General features: G+C 30.2%; 2 protein-coding genes across 2 annotated transcripts; both read left to right on the top strand.

Moving 5' to 3' along the window:
* Positions 1–5,819: 5,819 nt before the first annotated feature.
* On the top strand, positions 5,820–8,890 carry LOC114194571 (zinc finger CCCH domain-containing protein 29-like). The gene is made up of 2 exons (XM_028084897.2): positions 5,820–6,056; positions 6,481–8,890. Exon 2 carries the CDS (start codon positions 6,491–6,493, stop codon positions 8,522–8,524), a length of 2,034 nt encoding a protein of 677 aa, XP_027940698.1. The 5' UTR covers positions 5,820–6,056; positions 6,481–6,490; the 3' UTR covers positions 8,525–8,890.
* Positions 8,891–16,840: 7,950 nt separating this feature from the next.
* Positions 16,841–18,909, top strand: LOC114193404 (small ribosomal subunit protein eS26y-like). The gene is made up of 5 exons (XM_028083182.2): positions 16,841–16,993; positions 17,096–17,188; positions 17,297–17,381; positions 17,475–17,608; positions 18,644–18,909. Exons 1-5 carry the CDS (start codon positions 16,991–16,993, stop codon positions 18,716–18,718), a joined length of 390 nt encoding a protein of 129 aa, XP_027938983.1. The 5' UTR covers positions 16,841–16,990; the 3' UTR covers positions 18,719–18,909.
* Positions 18,910–19,883: the final 974 nt, after the last annotated feature.

The following is a 19,883-nucleotide window of genomic DNA, read 5'->3' on the forward strand; positions in this document are numbered from 1 at the left end:
ACCTGGCCCATCAGTTTTTTCCTATGATTGATTGATGATACTCGATGGAACGGAATAAAATGCAATGAAATGATGAAAAATAAATTAACTAACTATTATTTAAAACATTTGAATAAATGATATATAAAAAAAGGTTACAATCTAATAAATTAAAGTCCTTTGTCAGAATGTTGGTTAAGCAAACTTTTAGGTCAGTGAAACAAAGTAAAAGGTGTTACATTGTTTTGTATAAAACATTCTTATTTTCTTCCTTCATCAGATTTAACTCGGATTCAAATAATTTTTTAATAACTAAGACGCAATCGTCCCATAAGAACTAAAACGCAGTTTTTCTGAGGTATAATTGCGTACAGTGCGAGTGTTATTTTGTTTATGAATGATGACTTTATTATTGGACTAGCAGATGAGAAATTATGGCCAAGCATCAAAAAGGTTTAATTAAGGGAATTTCTTCCTCACCCCATGATCTTTTCATATGTTTACATGAGGAGTTATAAAAGTTTAAATTATATATAATTAAGATTTTCAAATTGTGAAAATATGGAACATATTGTAGATTGCTCAATCTGAATTATATTTTTTAATTTAACAATGCATATCACCATGTGTAATATAGAAATGCATTATGGATTGTGTTATTTCAAATTATATTTCAAAATACTTAATTTTAAAATGTATTTTTAGATTCAAAAATATATTTTGAATTATAAAACACAATGCTAATATAAGATGTTTAAGTTTATATATATATGGTATCGTTTTTATTCAATGGTGCTATGATACTTTTATTTAGTATAAATACAAAATACAGGAATATATTTTTTAGGTGGCATAAGATGCAGGTTATGTTATATTTTCAAAATATATGAACTTTTTACGTTTTAAAATTATTTCAGTTTTTTTTTTCTTTGTAGATTGCCGGCATATTTGCCAAACCCGTGAGGGTGGGCGTGGGCTTGCTAAAAACAAGTTTGCTTAAAGTGTGGACTTTGCAAACCAAGTTTCACATATTGTTTTGCTTGATGCACCCCCTTAATTGCTACATGCATCTCCACAGTTTAAGCGAAAAGTAAAAAGTGCCCTTGATAGGTTGAAGTTTATACATGTCAAAAGTTTGACGTTTTTCAAAATATAAGCATAGGAGTACTAAAGAAACTATCTAAAGAGTTGTATCATCCCTTCCTTGCACCAATCCAACTACAAGATTTACATATGTTTACATAGATTAGGTAATCATTACAAAAGAAAACAAGGCAAACAAGACACAGAGAAAATGGTAAGCTAATGTATAAAAAATGGTTAATCATTCAAAATACAATTACTTAAATCATACAAATTTAATCATCTTATTTCATACAAAGACCTAAAGTTATGACTCAATTATCTAAATACATGCATTAATTTTGGACCTTGGTAAGTTGTGCACTTGTAGTGACATCCAGTGCTCTAAAGCGCGATAGATAAAGAGTTATACTCTATCACACACAAGGTTAGCCCGTTAACGTCTTTGGTTAAGATAAAACCTCTAAACAGTATCTCATGCTCCTCTCACCACACACCTTAATATTCTCCACTTGAGAATTGAATAGTTATTAGAGCGTCATGATAACTTTGAACTGAATCCCCACATCAATGCATATACTAGTGTAGTTTACTACTAATTCTCCTTGAATTAGTCTCAACAATCTCAATTTCATACTACATACCAATCATTTCACAAACAGTTAGTCATAGAAATCACAAAGTCTCTACAAATGATCACTTAACAACTAAAACTACTCATTTTTTGATCAATTCGCTCAACGAGACCATATCCTCGCTAGACAAAAAGTGCACAAATGTCCACTCCTCCAGCAATCAGATGGCTCGTCCAACGAGTGTATCATTAGGACCCTAGGAGAAAAATTCTTTAATAATTCACTTAGCAATGGTGTTTTTCGACCAACGAATACAAAGTCAATAAACTCTTTGACTTTAGATTCCTTAAGCGATTGGGTACTCGACCAGCGACTCCTAAGTTAATAAGCCCCTAACTTTATATTTGCTCAACGAGTCTATTCTCACTCAATGACTCCCAATTCATTGAGCCTCTGGCTTTGGATTCACTAAACGAACTATCCTTCGATTAGCGAGTCTACATAATTCAGCAGAACATGATTCTGCATAATTATGCCTTCCGAGCGAGCAAAGTCTAAGCAATTCAAGAACCTTCACAGATACCAAACACATGCCAAATTTGAATCAACCACAAACATGAGTACCAAAAACTCTCAACAACAAAACCAATCCAGGTGTTTTTTACATGTAACAACCTCAATTTTAAAACATCATGTTTCATACAATCATCTATCATTTCACATATCAACGCACCAACAATTCACAACATCATCATACAGTTTATCAATTCAATATTTTATAACTTTAAAACACTTAAATTAGTTTTCCTTACCTTATGACTCAAATCACTCAAGGAGTATTAAATCTTCCTTATAGCTATCAAGACCCATTACTCAACATAAAGACATACCATACATGACCAGGGAACATCATTACAACCACTAATCAACATATACTAATGAGGAAGACACATAAGCCACATGCGAGCCAAAATCATCACATGCACACAGATCAGCATCAAATCAAGGAAAAATGTGGAAAATCAACTTATTTAATTTAAAAAATTGATCGAACATGAGTGGAAAGTTTACCACATGGATCACCTAGTAGTCTCTGAATTTTCAAATAGATGAACTTATGAATGAAAAATCCAAAATTTAGAGAGAAAAGTAAGGGACCATAGAAAATGTTGTTAGAGAAATGATATGTTTATAAGTAATAATGAAACTCATTTTATTAATTTTCTATTATATTTTAATTTTTTAATATTAAAATAATATAATATTCGTTATTTTAAACACTGATTGGTCATCATTTTCTAGATTCTCACAAAATCAAATTATAGATGGTTAACTAATTTATTTTTATATCATTACAAAATTTCATTTTTATTTCTTCCACACAACTCAAAAGTCTAAGCATTCTCACTTATTAAAAAACAAAGTCATACATTCAAATATAATCTTAATCATTTAAGAAAAATGATATTATTTATGATTTGTCACTTAATCAATTTTTATGGATATCGAAGCTTCAAATATAATCTTAATCATTTAAGAAAAATGATATTATTTATGATTTGTCACTTAATCAATGGAGCTGCATTGCATGAAAATACATTTTAAATGTTTTTGGTTACAGTCATAAAAAATCAATACTTATTTCTTAACAAATCATCACTAAATAATACAATTCTTTTTAATGAATTCTGTGATGTAATATTTAATAGCAAGCTGATTTCATCACATATATTTATTATTCAAATTTGATTGCAAAATCAATAACTCTGTCAATAAAACATACTGACAAATTTAGAGTCGTGCAAATGTACAATTTTTTTATGCTACGAATTATAAAATCAAATTAAAAGTCTCGGTGTTATGAAATATATGCATGTAAATCCAGAACTAAAGTTAAAATAACATTATTTAACAAAATAACTATGTTAATTTTTATTAAAAAGTCTTTAATCTATTAGTTAAAAAAAGTCTCTAAACTTTTGTTTTTTCCAATGTCATTTTTAATTATAATTATGTACATAATTTATTGCTCTCTTGTTCCATTCGACCGCTCTATATTATAAATGCACATTTGTGTAAGACATAAAAATAACAAATTAAAGCAGAACATTTCAATATAAAAATTGAGAAAAATTTAAAACCGAGTTTTGATATAATTAACCACAAGATAAACAAAAGAAATTCTAAACTCCTCTACAAAATCTAAAAAGTTTATTTTTTTACCTATGGATTTAGTTTTTAATCACAATGCCAAACCCATAACTCCCACTTCATTCAACCAAATCCAATTAAGCAACTATAAGCAAAACAACAATAGTTTCTGAACTAAAAAACGTTGGAGCTGGAGCCATGAATAAATAAAAGAAGAAAGGGCAAAAACAATGCATGGAACCAAACCTCTTACGACCACGTCAAAGGTGTCGTCCTGTTTTGTAATTTATAGGTGTGATTGTTGTGAGAGAAATAGGTTTTGATTTTTTGAGGGTAAAGTATAGTGGAAGGCTGAATCAGAAACTTATCTTGTTAGTGCTGAGTGCTCTCTGTCACCCAACTGCGACCCACTCACATAAGTATAACACAATCAAACATTATTATAAACATTTTTATTTTATTTTATTTTTTATACAATACAAAGAGCCAGACACAGAACCAAAACGCGTTCAAACTATTAATGTGTTGAACTGCCATACCCAATACTCATTCTACTGTGGTCCCCACACTCTTTCTCTCTGTCCTAACATAATTATGCAATTATTTTATTATTTTTATTGTTATTATTTAGTTACATAGGTCTTAGAGTGGACTAAGTTTAACTGGAACAACATAAAATTAATGGAGCCAACAAGTGGATTGGGTCACTGTCCCCTTTTTAAAATTTTTTTCTTTTTCAGCAGTGATTATTTTCCACTTTCAATGCTATAAAATTGACTATTCTTTCCCTTAAATCATTCCCAGTAAAATGGAAATGGATTAAGTAGTAAAACTTTCAGAAAATAGAAGATATATAGAATGTGTTTGACAATTTTTATCTAACTTATAGCTTATTTAATTGATTGAAGTTAGTTTATCCCACGTTCAATAATATTTCAAGTAAAATTTTTATTTACTACTTTCTTTGATACTGTATCATTCGTTTTCTTTCACAAATCATATTTTTAATATCATAATATTTCTATTATTATAGTATTTGATATTCAAAATGAATATATAATTTGATGTCAGATAATTTCATTAAATGTAGTAATTCTGCAAGGTCCTTTAGTTCATATAAATGCTCAATGACAAGTGAATGTCATGACATGATAACACAGTTCATGAACTTTCAATTTAATTGCAATAATATAAATAATATAATTGTGCTGTACTTATACCTTGGCTAGAATTTAAATTTCTGCATGTGCAAAATTGAACACACTTTGTTGAGAAATATGAGAGGTTCTTTCACCAAAATAATCACTTAAAAGAATTATTAGCCCGAAATGGATGTCTACAAACCTTATTTATAACCTATGATGTTGAATATATCTATATTCTATTTGAACGTACTATTACAAATATTATTCTTTTAAAATTTTGCAAATTTATTTGATTTCAATTTTTTTTTCATTTTCATTTTCTTGTTCACTTGGAGATGAAAAACTTAACTGTTACTAGTGTTCCTGGATTATAATTTATAATCATTTGAATCACGAATATTATAATCAAAACTGTGGTTGATGATTACATTAACATATTTAAAATGATTAATAATCCGTAAAGATTAAAAACTTTAAAATTTGTAGACTGTTTTGAAAAAATTATCGTCTGATCTTCAATTCAACAATTCAACAATTCAACGTATTTTGAGTTCTTCGTTGTTTTATTTGAAAAGTAAAAAAATGATTAAAGAAAGAAGAAAGATGATAGTGGTCTAGCGCGTAAGTAGTGAAGAGAATCAGAACTCAAAAGGCACGTGAGAGCGGAATTGCCCGTTGAGTTTCGTGGAGGGGTAATGGTAATGGACAGTGGGGTCGATGTGAAGTTTGAGTTGCATTTGAGTGTCATTTGAAATTTCATTCACATGTGCATTTGCATTTGGGAAGATAGTGACATTAAGCAAACGCTGCTGGTGGGCCCCTGGCTTTAGCATTGAATAATTGACTTTGACCAAAGAGGGAGCGAGAGAGAAAGAGAAAGAGAAAGGAGAGAGAAGAAAGAGGAAGGAAGAAAAGTCACACTTTCCTCCCTTCTTCCTTTCCCTTCCCTAATAGCTGTTGCTGGTGTGCTGACAATAAAAGGCCTTCTCATACCCTTCTTTCTCCCTCATCTTTGCTCAATCGAGGTCTTCTCGATTTTCTTCTCTACAAACAACAACGCTCCCTTGCACCCAACATACACTTCTTCTACTCCTACTCCCTGTCTAATCCACTACTCAAAAGGGTATGTCTTTCTTCTCCTCGTTTCACTCATAAAACCTGTTTTTGTTTGATCTTTCGCTATGGGGTGGGTCTGAGGAGAATATGCTTCGTGGGTCTGCTTCTGGGTAGATCAAAGTTTCAAGCTTTGTCTTAGATGTTGCAAGTTTTTTTGTTTTTTTCCCTTTTAGTTTCTTTGTTTGTTTCCTGTTAGGGATCGGAAAAACAAGCAAGTTGTTGTCTCGGATAGTATCAGTTAAGGATCTAGGTTTTGTTATTTAATTGGCTTACCACGGTTTTTCGTGGGCCGTTAATATTTAGGGATTTGGAACCGCAGTTGTTGAAAAATCTTGTTTGTAGGTTGGTGGTTTGATTGTTTTCTTGTGCTGTGTGAAAGACAAATTTTTAATTGATAGGCTTATTGATTGAGGTTATGTTGTCTTCTGCAGAATTTAGGACATGTGTAGTGATTCAAAGAGTAAGCTTTCGTCGTCCCCGAGCCTCGTGATGGAGAACAATCTTCAGAAGCAGAATCTTGATGGTTTCTGCAACTTCTCGACTTTACTTGAACTGTCTGCTTGCGATGATTTCGAAGCTTTCAAAAGAGAAGTAGACGAGAAGGGCGTAGATGTCAACGAGTCTGGCTTTTGGTATGGGAGAAGGATTGGGTCAAAGAAGATGGGATCTGAAACCAGGACCCCCCTCATGATTGCTTCTTTGTTTGGGAGCACTAGGGTTCTCAAGTATATTCTCGAGGCAGGAACTGTTGATGTGAACAGGGCCTGTGGTTCTGATAGGGCCACTGCTCTTCATTGTGCTGCCTCCGGAGGCTCTGAATCTTCACCTGAGATCGTCAAGCTTTTGCTAGATGCCGGGGCTGATGCTGAATCCCTTGATGCTAGTGGAAACAAACCCGCTAATCTGATTGCTCCTGCCTTTGATTCTTCCTCCAAATCCCGGAGGAAGGCCATGGAGTTGCTCCTCCGGGGCGGCGGCGAAAGAGATGAAGTGGTGAGCCAGGAGATGGAGCTGCAGATGTTGGCCACTCCCTTCAAAGAAGGTGCTGAGAAAAAAGAAGGAAGTGATAAGAAAGAGTATCCCGTTGATATATCCTTGCCTGATATCAACAACGGTGTGTATGGATCAGACGAGTTTAGGATGTACAGTTTCAAGGTGAAGCCATGCTCAAGGGCTTACTCCCACGACTGGACCGAGTGTCCGTTTGTTCATCCCGGCGAGAACGCAAGGAGGAGAGACCCAAGGAAATACCCTTATAGCTGTGTTCCTTGCCCCGAATTCCGCAAAGGGACCTGCCAGAAAAGTGATTCCTGCGAGTATGCTCACGGTGTTTTCGAGTCCTGGCTCCACCCTGCCCAGTACAGAACAAGGCTATGCAAGGACGAGACTGGCTGCACCAGAAAAGTCTGCTTCTTTGCCCACAAACCTGAAGAGTTACGCCCTGTGTATGCTTCCACCGGCTCAGCCATGCCCTCACCAAAATCCTATTCAACCACTGCACTAGACATGACATCCATGAGTCCATTGGCTCTCAGTTCCACATCTTTGCCCATGCCAACTGTTTCAACCCCACCCATGTCTCCATTGGCAGCAGCTTCATCTCCAAAGAGTGGAAACTTGTGGCAGAACAAAATCAACCTCACTCCACCATCACTTCAGCTCCCAGGTAGCAGACTCAAGGCTGCTCTGAGTGCTAGGGATCTGGAGATGGAGATGGAACTTCTCGGTCTGGATAGTCCAGCACGCCAACAACAGCAGCAGCAGCAACAGTTGATAGAGGAGATTGCCAGAATCTCTTCACCGTCTTTCCGCAACAAGGAATTCAACAGGATCGCTGATTTGAATCCAACCAACCTTGATGATCTCTTAGCCTCTGCTGACCCTTCTGTGCTATCACAGCTACACGGACTTTCTGTGCAATCTTCAACACCTTCCCAAACTGGGCTTCAGATGCGCCAAAACATGAACCACCTTCGTGCGAGTTATCCATCCAACATCCCTTCCTCTCCTGTGAGGAAGCCCTCGGCTTTTGGGTTTGACTCATCAGCTGCTGTGGCAGCTGCAGTGATGAACTCCAGGTCCGCCGCCTTCGCCAAGCGAAGCCAAAGTTTCATCGATCGTGGCGCTGCAACCCACCATCTCGGCCTGTCCTCACCCTCCAACCCTTCCTGCAGGGTGTCCTCTACCCTCTCGGATTGGAGTTCCCCTACCGGGAAACTGGATTGGGGTGTGAACGGAGATGAGCTGAACAAGCTGAGGAAATCTGCTTCGTTCGGGTTCAGGAACAATGGGGTAACTGCTTCCCCCATGGCTCAGCATGAACATGTTGAGCCAGATGTTTCGTGGGTTCATTCGTTGGTTAAGGATGTTCCTTCTGAGAGGTCGGAGATGTTTGGTGGTGAGAAGCAACAGTATGATCTGCTGCCACCATGGGTGGAGCAGCTGTACATAGAGCAGGAGCAGATGGTGGCATGAGCAAGGGCTGCCATGGCAATGCTTCTGGCTTATTCTGCTGACAAGTTTATTTATTTATTTAATTATTTTATTTATTTGAACTGCCACTACTATCCAACATTACACAGTATAGTTAGTGATAGGACATGTTGCAAAGAACAAAGTTCAGGTTAATCCACAGATCTGAACGGAGTTCCAACTTCTAGACGAGGGAAGAAGAAGAAGACGACTTGGAAGAAACGTTGAAGAAACGATGCTGGATTTTTTATTGTATAATATAATTTATAATCTATTCCCCCTATTTCTCTACGGGGTGGATGATCATGTATTTTCTCTATCAAGTGGACCCAAACTATTTGTCATTGATTAAGTCGCGCAATTCTTATCCATTGTGAATTTTTTTATTGTTTATTCTTTCCGACATAAAATACTTGATTCCTTATAAACAATCATGTGTGAAATGAAAGAAAAATAGGTGGATGTGGGCGGCGGCAGCAATGAGCAGCTCAAGATTAGAACCATGAATGGTTCAAATTATTCAAAAATGAATATTCTTCTTATATAATTTAATTAATTGATGGAGCCTCTAGAAATTCATTCCTCTCCTTGTTAAAACTTGACAAATTGTACAAGCTATTGAAAATTCAGTCAAAGATGATGGGGCTTTTTTCTTATCAAATGGGTAAAATAAAATAAAATTGTAAATTGACATTATATGTCTGTCCTGCAGATTGATTATCTTATCATTAATCCTGTTTCGGAAAGCTCTTTGCCGAAAATTCCGGAATTGAGAACTTGTCAATGGGTTATTTAATGATAAACTTTTATAAGTCTAGTAATTAACAACTGTAAAAATTTTGAAAAACAAATTTCAAGGGAAAATAGAGTGTTTGCCATTTTAATTGGTTGTAGCTGCTTCCTTTTCCGGAGCATTGGTTGAAACTTGGAATGCAACAGACAGAAAAAAGAAAGAAAAAAGAAAAACTAAATTTTTAGCTGAAAAATTCCTTCTCCATCTCATTCAGTTGCAGTTATCTGTACGATAAGATGCATGGATGACGAGTCAACAAAGAAAATGAAAGAGGGGGTGGAATAAGTCTTGTTTAGATTTATCATGAAAGGTTTTATTTATTATGAAAACGAAGCCATTAAATATAAATATAAGACTTTATTTATGTAGCTGAGTTGGATAGAAAGATAGAAGTTTGAAGTCTGAAACATTGTTATCCAGATTAGAGGGTTATGTGGCGCACAGACAGGGACTTCAATGGTCCCTTAAGGTTGTTGAATCCTTGGTTGAGTGAGTTGGTTTTGGTTCGAGTTTGTTGTATGAGTTCAACAACCCACGTGCTTAATTTTCTCAAGGATAATATCCAAGCATGTTACCAAAATAGCAAAATTATATTCTTGTTATAAATATGTTTCATTTAATTTATTATTGTTTAGAATGCGATTTTTTTTAATTAAAGAAATATCAAAATTATCTATTTTTATGAAGTTTGTATAAAAAACTTCCTTTTTTCTTTAATGTCAATTAATTTTCTTATTATATTTGTTGCGTTTCATTCTTGTTTCATCTTAGAGTAACATAATCTCCTCACTCCTATCATCTTAGATCAACTTAAAATTCTCTATCTCAAGTACACCCTTCAATGAATTCATATCAAAACATAAACAAATAATAATAATAATAAAGTAATCAAATCCTCTAATAACAATACCTAACACACAACTTTTGTCATTTTAACCTATCAAATTCCTTATATAATTCATGCAACTTATACCATTTAGACACTTCATCAACTCCACATTCTACTCCAACCAAAAATTTCATCCATTTTCAACAAGTTTCAACCAAGATCAACTCAAAAATACCATGAATAGTTTCTTTCCTACCAACAAACACTTCATCAACCTCTAACACATAAAACATTAAGTCAATAACCAATCAATATACCCTACCCCAAGTCATCCCTTGATCAAGTGTAAACCAGAATACAACTCCTTTTTCCTTTTCTAGTACCAAAATAATTTCATCACCAATACACATTTCAATCTTTACCAAATTAGAGTCGATATACCCTAATATGTAAAAAGTCCAATGAGACTTCTATTACTTATCATGACTCATCTATAAAACATTTTTCACCATCAAAATCCATATTCATATTTGATGATTCATTCATCAAGAAACCTAAGAGGTGATTTGGATGCTATAAATATGTATTTTATAATGTGTCTGAGTTTTCGTGAATTAAAAATTTGGTAATCCAACTTGATTCATTACATATTGATAGAATAATGAATTGATTTACTTAAAATTGTTCTATTATTCTAAATTGTTTTTTCATATTTACTGCAATATAATCAAAGTGAGTTGTTTCTGTTGATTAATTTATAAAAATAATTAAAGTATTTACTTTTTTACTAAATATTATTATAAAGATAATAGTTGAAAAATTAGACGGTTTTTTTTGTAAAAAAGGGTCACTTTGACCAAGAATTTGTAAAAAATGATCGTTTGAATTTTTTTTTGCAAAATAGGATCAAGTCGTCGTGGCAAACGACATTAAAGGTGAAGTCGTCCTCCACCGTGCCGGTTTCTTTTTTTTTTTTTTCCAAAAAGCGAAACCGTGCTCTTGGAAGCCGGTTTCTATATATTTTAAAAGTGAAGTCGTCCTTGGGCCTGACGACTTTACTTTTTGTTTTTTTTTTTTTTTACACATTCAGCTTTATATATATATATATATATATATATATATATATATATATATATATAATTATATATTATTTAGGTTTTTTTAAATATTTGTTTAAGTAAAAATATGAAAAATAGTTTTAAAAAAATTCTAAAATACTTAATCGTTAAACCTTAATACAAAATTAAGAAGATAAAATGATACAAATTAAAAAAATATTAAAAAATCCTTCGATAATTATATTTGAATATTTAATTTTTTAATGTTTATTTTATTTGTGGTTTAGTTAGTCTACTAACTATCAAGTATCATTTAATAAAATACTAAATTTGTAAAATCAAACGAAGAAGTAGAGAACGTTTTGACCAAATCAGAAGAAACTGGCGAAAAAATCGCCATTGAGGATATCACTTTATTTCTCTACTGTAAACAAATATTTAAAAAAAAACTAAATAATATATAATTATATATATATATATATATATAAAGCTGAATGTGTAAAAAAAAAAAACAAAAAGTGAAGTCGTCAGGCCCAAGGACGACTTCACTTTCAAAATATATAGAAACCGGCTTCTGAGAGCACGGTTTCGCTTTTTGAAAAAAAAAAAAAAGAAACCGGCACGGTGGAGGACGACTTCACCTTTAATGTCGTCCTCCACCACGACTTGACCCTATTTTGCAAAAAAAAATTCAACGGACCCATTTTTACAAATTCTTAATCAAAGTGACCCCTTTTTACAAAAAAGCCGAGGATCAACCTATAACTCGACAAACAATAATAAACAAACTAATGAAAGGTTATTGATACATGTCAACAACTTAACTTGAATTTGTTTAACACATATTAATATTAAGTATACTATATTTACTTTAATAAACATTTGTAAAAGCTCGACTATTTTAAATCCAAACCACATCAATATGAGTCTAGTTGAGTCGTAAATTAAAATTCATTTTGACAATTCTTAATCTAAAATACCTTTTTGTTTATTTTTTTTAAACAAATTTCAATTATTTTCTTTCCTTTGTAATTTTTAAAAAACTTTTTCAAATACTTTAACATAATTTATAACTTTCTATTTCCAATATAAAAGTACTTAATGTTTAATTTTCATAAATCTTAACTATATTTTGTTATCGAAACTAAAACTATAAACTTTTAACTCCTTATTCATTTTAAATTTATCAGTAGGCTTACCTTGTAGGTAGTATTACTAAAAACAATTTAGATAATATTGTAGTTATTTCTAAAACCGAAAGTCATCTTTTAAAGAAGAAATCAGTATTTAAAACTGTATAACACGTTACAGTTTATTTAAAAAAATTTAGTGGAAATAGTGCATATATATGACTTTTTTATTTTTCTTAAAACCTTCTGCTATACCACACACACTGATTTTGAAGGAAATTCACATTTTTTTTTATTTAAACTAAAAAGTAGTCGCATAACAATAGAAACCTTTATGAAAAATAAATCATAAATACTAATCACATATATAATTGTAATAAAAATTAAGCTTTATAAAAATATTTCTATAATTTGTTAAAAAGAAAGTTGGAAAGCCTTTTATAACTAATAAATGGTCCAAAGTAAATTTCTAATAGATATTTTCTCGTAGTAATTATTTCATAATTTCACAGTTTTATAATTTAATGATTTCTTAATTTTGTAATTTATAGTTTTATAATTATATAATCATATAATATATAATTTTGTAATTTCATAATCTTATATAGTTACCTATTATATATATATATATATATATATATATTCTATAATTTTCTAATTTTATGATTTTAATTAAAATTAAAAATAATTTTCGTTAAATACAGTAAATATTTGAGAAAAATGTTGTGTTAACGGTCTCTTATAACAAAATATTATGTGACAACATGACGACATTTAAAGAGGGTGACAATGCATGATAATTATCAGGTCATAAACTTGAAAAATTTTAAAGGTTTAATTATGTCTTTGGTCTCCATTTTGGAGTCAAAATCTCAAAATAGTACCCACATTTTTAAAAGTCTTAAACTGGTCCCCTTTTTTGTTAAAACGTCTCACGTTTGCCCTTTCCGTTAAGTCAAGGTTGACGCCGTTAGAGGGAGTGCCACGTGTTAATTCCTCGATTTTTTGAATTTTTTTTTTATTTTGATTTTTTTTATTTTGAATTTAAAAAAAAAAAATTGCCACGTGTCAAGTTGTCATCGTGCCACGTGGCAGTGATGTGGCAGTGACAATGACACGTGTTAGTATTACGCCAGGTGTCATTTCCTTAGTCTCAATTTGGTCCCTTTATTTTAATTTGTCTCAATTTAGTCCCAATTTTTGTAAAAATTAGCGATTTTGTACATCTCCAAATTGAAATCAAATTTAATTTCTATATAAATGTACACAAATATTTCCATCAAAATTGATATTTCAAGTAAATATTTTTAACCAAATTAAGTTCATTTAATTAATATTTTACATTGAACTTTATTTAAAATGGTTTAAAAATTGTTAATAGAAAATAATGTTAATAGAAAAAATTCATAAATTAACTAGTTTATGTAACAATAAAACACATATAAACTTAAAATTTGAAAATAATTTTAAGTAAAGTTAAGTTGAATGTGAAACATAATTTTAAATAAACTTAGTTATGTTAAAAAAATATAATAAAAATATCAATTTGAATAAAAATATCAAATTTAATAAAAATATTTGCATAACATTTATATAAAATTAATTTTTGTTTTAATTTGAAGAGGACAAAATTGCTCATTTTTACAAAAATTGTGACTAAATTGAGACAAATTAAAATAAAAGGACCAAATTGAGACTAAGGAAATGACACGTGGCATAATACTGACACGTGTCACTGTCATTGTCACGTGGCATGATGACAATTTGACACGTGACAATTTTTTTTATTTAAAAAAAAAAAATCAAAAAATCGAGGAACTGACACGTGGCACTCCCTCTAACGGCGTCAACCTTGACTTAACGAAAAGGGTAAACATGAGACGTTTTAATAAGAAAGGAAATCAGTTTAAAACTTTTAAAAATTTGGGTACCATTATAAGATTTTGACTCTAAAATGGAAGTAAAGACATAATTAAACCAATTTTAAAATTACAAAGACTCAATAAACAATCAACAAAAATCTATTATGACTCGATCGAAAATTTTTAACTTTATTAGCCACTCATAACATAATCAGGCCTTAAATAAAACAATACTTTTATTTCTCTTTTTTTAAATAGTATACTCACTCTAAACTTAAGTAGATAAATAAATTTCATAATTTAAAATAAATATTTTTCATAAAAATAAATATAGACATTTATTTGTGTATTTTACAGCTTTATTTCATAAATTTCATCTTCTAATGAAGTTTTACTTCATATAAATATTTTAAAATTAAAATAGAAAAAGGTGGAAGTCTTGTATTAAAATAAAAAAAAAAATGAGGTGGTCTACCTATTATATAAAATTAGAAAATAAAAAAAATTAGGAAGGGTAACAAGTGCAATTTCATATAAGGTAATAATATGGGATTAGTTTGGCGGACCTACTTGCAGGTCTGTCAAAGAAACGTGATGACAGAATTCATTAAAAAAATATTTCTAACAAAAACAATTTGTCTCTGTGTATTTCAACTTTATATTTCTTGATATTTGATTACATCTCATATATTCTTTAATATTGATTTATATTATCTTTTATTATAATATTAATTATAAGATATATTTAGTAATTTTTTATTATTATAAATCGTATAATTGATTCTCTAAGGTTCAAGAAACCCAAATATAAACCCTAATATAAACAAGATTTTTTTTTTTTGTGTACTTTTTTCTTTTAATTTTATTCTTTATATGGCAACTGTTCATTTAAATTTAATTGTTTTATAAATTAAAATGATTATTTTACTATTTTATTTTTAAAAAACTACTTATTTTACAAAAAAAAGACATACAAACATGTCCACTATTTTATTGTAATTAAAATTGTTTTTCAGGTAAAAATAATAATACTAAAAAGATAATAAATAAATAAAGTATATAAACTAATCGCACTTCAAAAAAGAGATAAATGAATCCCTTATTGATAGACTTTGAGTACACAATTCTTTCCAAACATATTATTGGTTAAATTATTTATTTAATTTCTATTTTCGTAGCAAAATATCGATTTGGTCCCTAAACTCCAAATCTTAAACTCTAAATCCTAAACCCTACCTAGTTATAACAATAAAAAATAAATAAATTTAAAATTTGAAAAAATTTTAAGTAAAATTGAATGTGAAACAAATTTAAATAAATTTAGTTTTGTTGAAAATATATAATAAAAATATCAATTTGAATAAAAAAATCAAATTTAGTAAAAATATTTGTATAACATTTATATAAAAGTTAATTTTTGTTTCAATTTGGAGAGTGATGAAATTGCACAATTTTTACAAAAATTTAGACTAAATTGAGACAAAAATTAAAATACAGGTACCAAATTGAGAATGATAAAATGACACCTGACATAATTGTGACGCATGCTGTCACGGTCACGTGGCACGATGTCAGCTTGACACGTGACAAATTTTTTAATTTTTTTTAAAATAAATAAAAAATTCAAAAAGTCCAGAAACTGACACGTGACACAATTGAGAACCAGATTGATATTTTGTTACAAAAATAGAGATCAAAGAAATAATTTAACCTATTAAATATTTTGTATCTTAAATTAATTTAATTTTAAATATAAAAACCACACAAATCACAATAAATATCATCACGCCTAGATTAATCAACAAAATGATAGTAACAAAATTAAAATTTACAATAAATAATAACAGCCATCAATAATACAAAGTTTAAAAATAGTGGAATACTTAACTTACTTTGTATACAACTGATGGTTTGAAAAACGTAACATTTATTAAAGGGTTTTACAAATTCTTAAGGATCACAAATTCATGAGAATTATTGTTCATGTATCAAAAGAACAAGTACAAAGGTTTTTAACCTTTTAGGTACTTACATAACTTTACGTTAATAACGTATTTTTTCGTCACTAAATATGAATCAGTATGAATTATTGCATAAATATTATAGTTTAACAATAAAGTATTATTGATTCATGTTAAATTGATTTTTTAAATTACAACTTAATGATTAATTTGTCACATAAAATTCAATAACTATTTCTATATATTTAAATATTAAACTAACCTTTTTTTCATTAATGATTATTATTAGATTACTTTAAACTTTCAAAACAGATAATAATTTTAAAAAAATACAACTTTAAATTATATTCATATCTCCCATAATTTATAAATAAACATTCATTTGTCATTTAAATAAAACAATAATTTCATTTCTCATTTATTTTAAATAGTATACTGACTTTAAACTTAACTAAATAAATACATTTAAAAATTTAAAATAAATAATTTTCGTAAAACAATAAATATAGACATTTATTTGTTATATTTTAAAATTTTACTTCATAAAAATTCCATGTTTTAAAGAAGTTTTACTCGATATAATATCTTGAAATTAAAATATAAAAAGGCGAAAGTGTTAATTGTTTTCTTAAAAATAGAAGAAATAAGGTGGTTTACCTGTTATATAAAATTAGAAGATCAAGAAATGAAATTTTATTTTGCCAAGAGTAACAAGTGCGAAGAGTAACCTAATTAGAAATAGAGTCCCATATAAAATACGCTGGTCTGAGCTTTCCCTATAGCCGCAGCAGCAGCACCCCACAGAAACCCTAGAGGAATTTGCAGAAACATCCACCATGGTTAGAGATCCGTTCTTTCTCCCTACCTTCTGCAATTTGATCGAAACCCTTCTTTTCCCTTTTCTCTTTTCTCATTCTTCGATCGATCTTTTTTCTCTGCAGACGTTCAAGCGTAGGAACGGAGGACGCAACAAGCACGGTCGCGGCCACGTCAAATTCATTCGTTGCTCCAACTGCGGCAAATGCTGCCCTAAGGTTTTTATTTCACTCTCCTGACTTTCTGCTTTCCAATTTCCAATTCCATTCGTTTCGATGACGATGATTATTTTTTTTTTCTGGAAAATAAAAAAATAATAAAATTAGGATAAGGCAATCAAGAGGTTTCTCGTGAGGAACATTGTTGAGCAAGCTGCAGTCAGAGATGTGCAGGAGGCTTGTGTCTATGAGCGTAATAATAAAACTCTTAGCTTCTATTGTTTCATTGTTGTGAAAATTTCATGTTTTTGTTATTTATTTTACTTTCCATTGTTATTACGTGTAGAATACACGCTTCCCAAACTGTATGTGAAGATGCAGTACTGTGTTTCGTGTGCTATCCACTCTCATGTTGTTCGGGTTCGATCCCGCACTGACAGGAGAAAGCGTGAGCCTCCACAGCGATTCATCAGGCGCAGGGTAAATATATAATTATTTTTTCTGTTTTTCCCGTTTCCATTCTGCTCTGTTCAATATATTTTGTTTTAATGTTGTTGTGTTTTCGCCTGAATTAAGGATAGTTTGGATAAACTTGTGTCTGGTGTTTCATGACTTGAATTTTTAGAAAAATGAAGTTTTTCATTAGCAGCAGATACAACTTGGTTTTGCGTACAGATTGAGTCTTTTGATTGAATTCCCTTTGTTCATCGTGTTGATTTTATAAAAATGTTTTTATGTTAAAAATACTCTCTTCCTTATTTCTTATTTCTAATATAAAAAGTATTTTGCTTATTTTGTGCTACCTTGATGGGGTTGAATGTTACCTTTCACATCCCCCGTTTGGTCATATCAATATTGGAGTAAGTAGTCAATTGTATTCTTGAGCTATCACCCTCCTAATAACCTGTTCATTAAAGTTGAAAGTATTAATCAATGATTTCTAGAAGTATTTGAAATAATAGTTAGTATTCAAATTTGAATAAGCCTTAAGATTATGTATTCATTTCGTCGATATACATCCATTTAAGACTAAAGTGTTGGATATTCAGTACTTCTGGATTGTATAATTAATCTCATCATTTTAGGGCTTACTTAGGAGGGTAATATTGTAGGACCAAAATTTGTGGTTTATTCTTGATATTGTGGTTGGAGAGTTTGGCAATACTTAAAGCATCTGTCATTTGAACCTCATTATATCAGACTATATTTTGTTTACTTTTATAGTTGAGCTGTCTGGTCGAAAACTCATTATACATATTTGTATCTACTTTTATCTCTATTTTGGTGTGAAATTGATGGATACATGCGCACATACATATCTACTAGTTTAGTTAACTTTTAAAAGGAAAATCTATTCTCTCCTTTGAATGTACAAAGGGATTTAGTTGCATAAAACTTTCTATTTGGATGTGAGATTGTTGTTCATGACTGACTAATATTTATTTTGTATTATGAATTAATGTGAGACATGATCTTGTTGGATTGTTCTTGATGATTGTCTTTGTACTTTGCCAGGATGATGCACCAAGGCCTGGTCAGCCTGGTCAAGCACCTCGTCCTCCCGTTGCAGGAGCTCCTGTCCGAACCTAAGAGCAACCTAAGAAAAAAAGTCTTGATGTTTTTGCTGAATTAAATTATAAGAAAAATTGCTGTGACTTAATTTGAAAATCAGTTTTGTGGAGGGATATTTTGTTCTAATTATTTACTTTAGTCGTTGGATATTATTTTTCTGGTTATAACTTCGCCGCTTTTATGATAGTGGAACCTGATATCTGTTTTTATATTGCTTTAAGGATGGTAGGAAGAATTTGAGAGTGATGTAGGTATTTGCTTTAAAGGATTTAAACTGATATGGATTTGGAATAATGAATTTGAGGAAGACGTCAATATTCCTATCCCTCATTAATTTACTAAATTGTGTATATCTCTTTAACCTTCCGTGATATAAAATAATTGTTAAAAAACCCAATGCAACTTTCATTATAATTTAATATCAACTACATGATTCATCTTCGATTAATTATAAGAAAAACATTTAATCCAAAATGATGTACACTTCTTTAATATTAATTTCGCTTATATATATATAATTTTTATTTATATTTCAAAAATTTAATATTCAAAATAACAATTTACAAAAGACATTTTCTTTTTTCGTTTTTTTGTAAGTGTGTCAAAGCATTTTACTGATTAATTATGTCATTTATTATCGGAAAAATTACCAGCAGACCTGTGCATGGTCTTTTTTTTTTTGTTTTATATTTTTTAATATTTAAAACAGATTTTATTGTTAGTATATATAAATTAGTGATTTGAATAATTATTATTGTTATTGATTTAATTGTATAATGATTAATTTTATTATTATATATATTATTAATTTATTTAACTATAACAATTTGTAATAATAATATGTCGTTAAAGTAAAATGTAGATATATTATGTAATATGGTACTATATACAATGTAATGTGAAATTGATGTTAAAATTTTTAAATAGAAATACATGTAGAGACAAATGTATATTACATTAGATGTATACATGAAATTGTGTTAACATTCTTAAATAGAAACACATGTAGATATAAACACATGTATATTATAATAAAATGAAATACATATGCACGGGTCGTTGATAAATTAAAATGTAATATGGTCCTGTAGAAAACAAATATAACATAAAATGCATATGCATGAGTTGTTAAAGTAAAATTTAGGCATAATGTATAATATGGTCCTCTATAAAATAAATACAT

This window comes from Vigna unguiculata, chromosome 8, assembly GCF_037176805.1.
Source record: "Vigna unguiculata cultivar grain cowpea cultivar isolate G323 ecotype 2 chromosome 8, ASM3717680v1, whole genome shotgun sequence".
Taxonomy (NCBI): domain Eukaryota; kingdom Viridiplantae; phylum Streptophyta; class Magnoliopsida; order Fabales; family Fabaceae; genus Vigna; species Vigna unguiculata.

Coding starts and splice junctions, on each gene's coding strand:
- LOC114194571 (XM_028084897.2), top strand. CDS start 6,491: ATGTGTAGTGATTCAAAGAGTAAGCTTTCGTCGTCCCCGAGCCTCGTG.
- LOC114193404 (XM_028083182.2), top strand. Junction 17,382..17,474: donor GGAGGCTTGTGTCTATGAGC/GTAATAATAAAA, acceptor TATTACGTGTAG/AATACACGCTTCCCAAACTG. Junction 17,609..18,643: donor AGCGATTCATCAGGCGCAGG/GTAAATATATAA, acceptor GTACTTTGCCAG/GATGATGCACCAAGGCCTGG.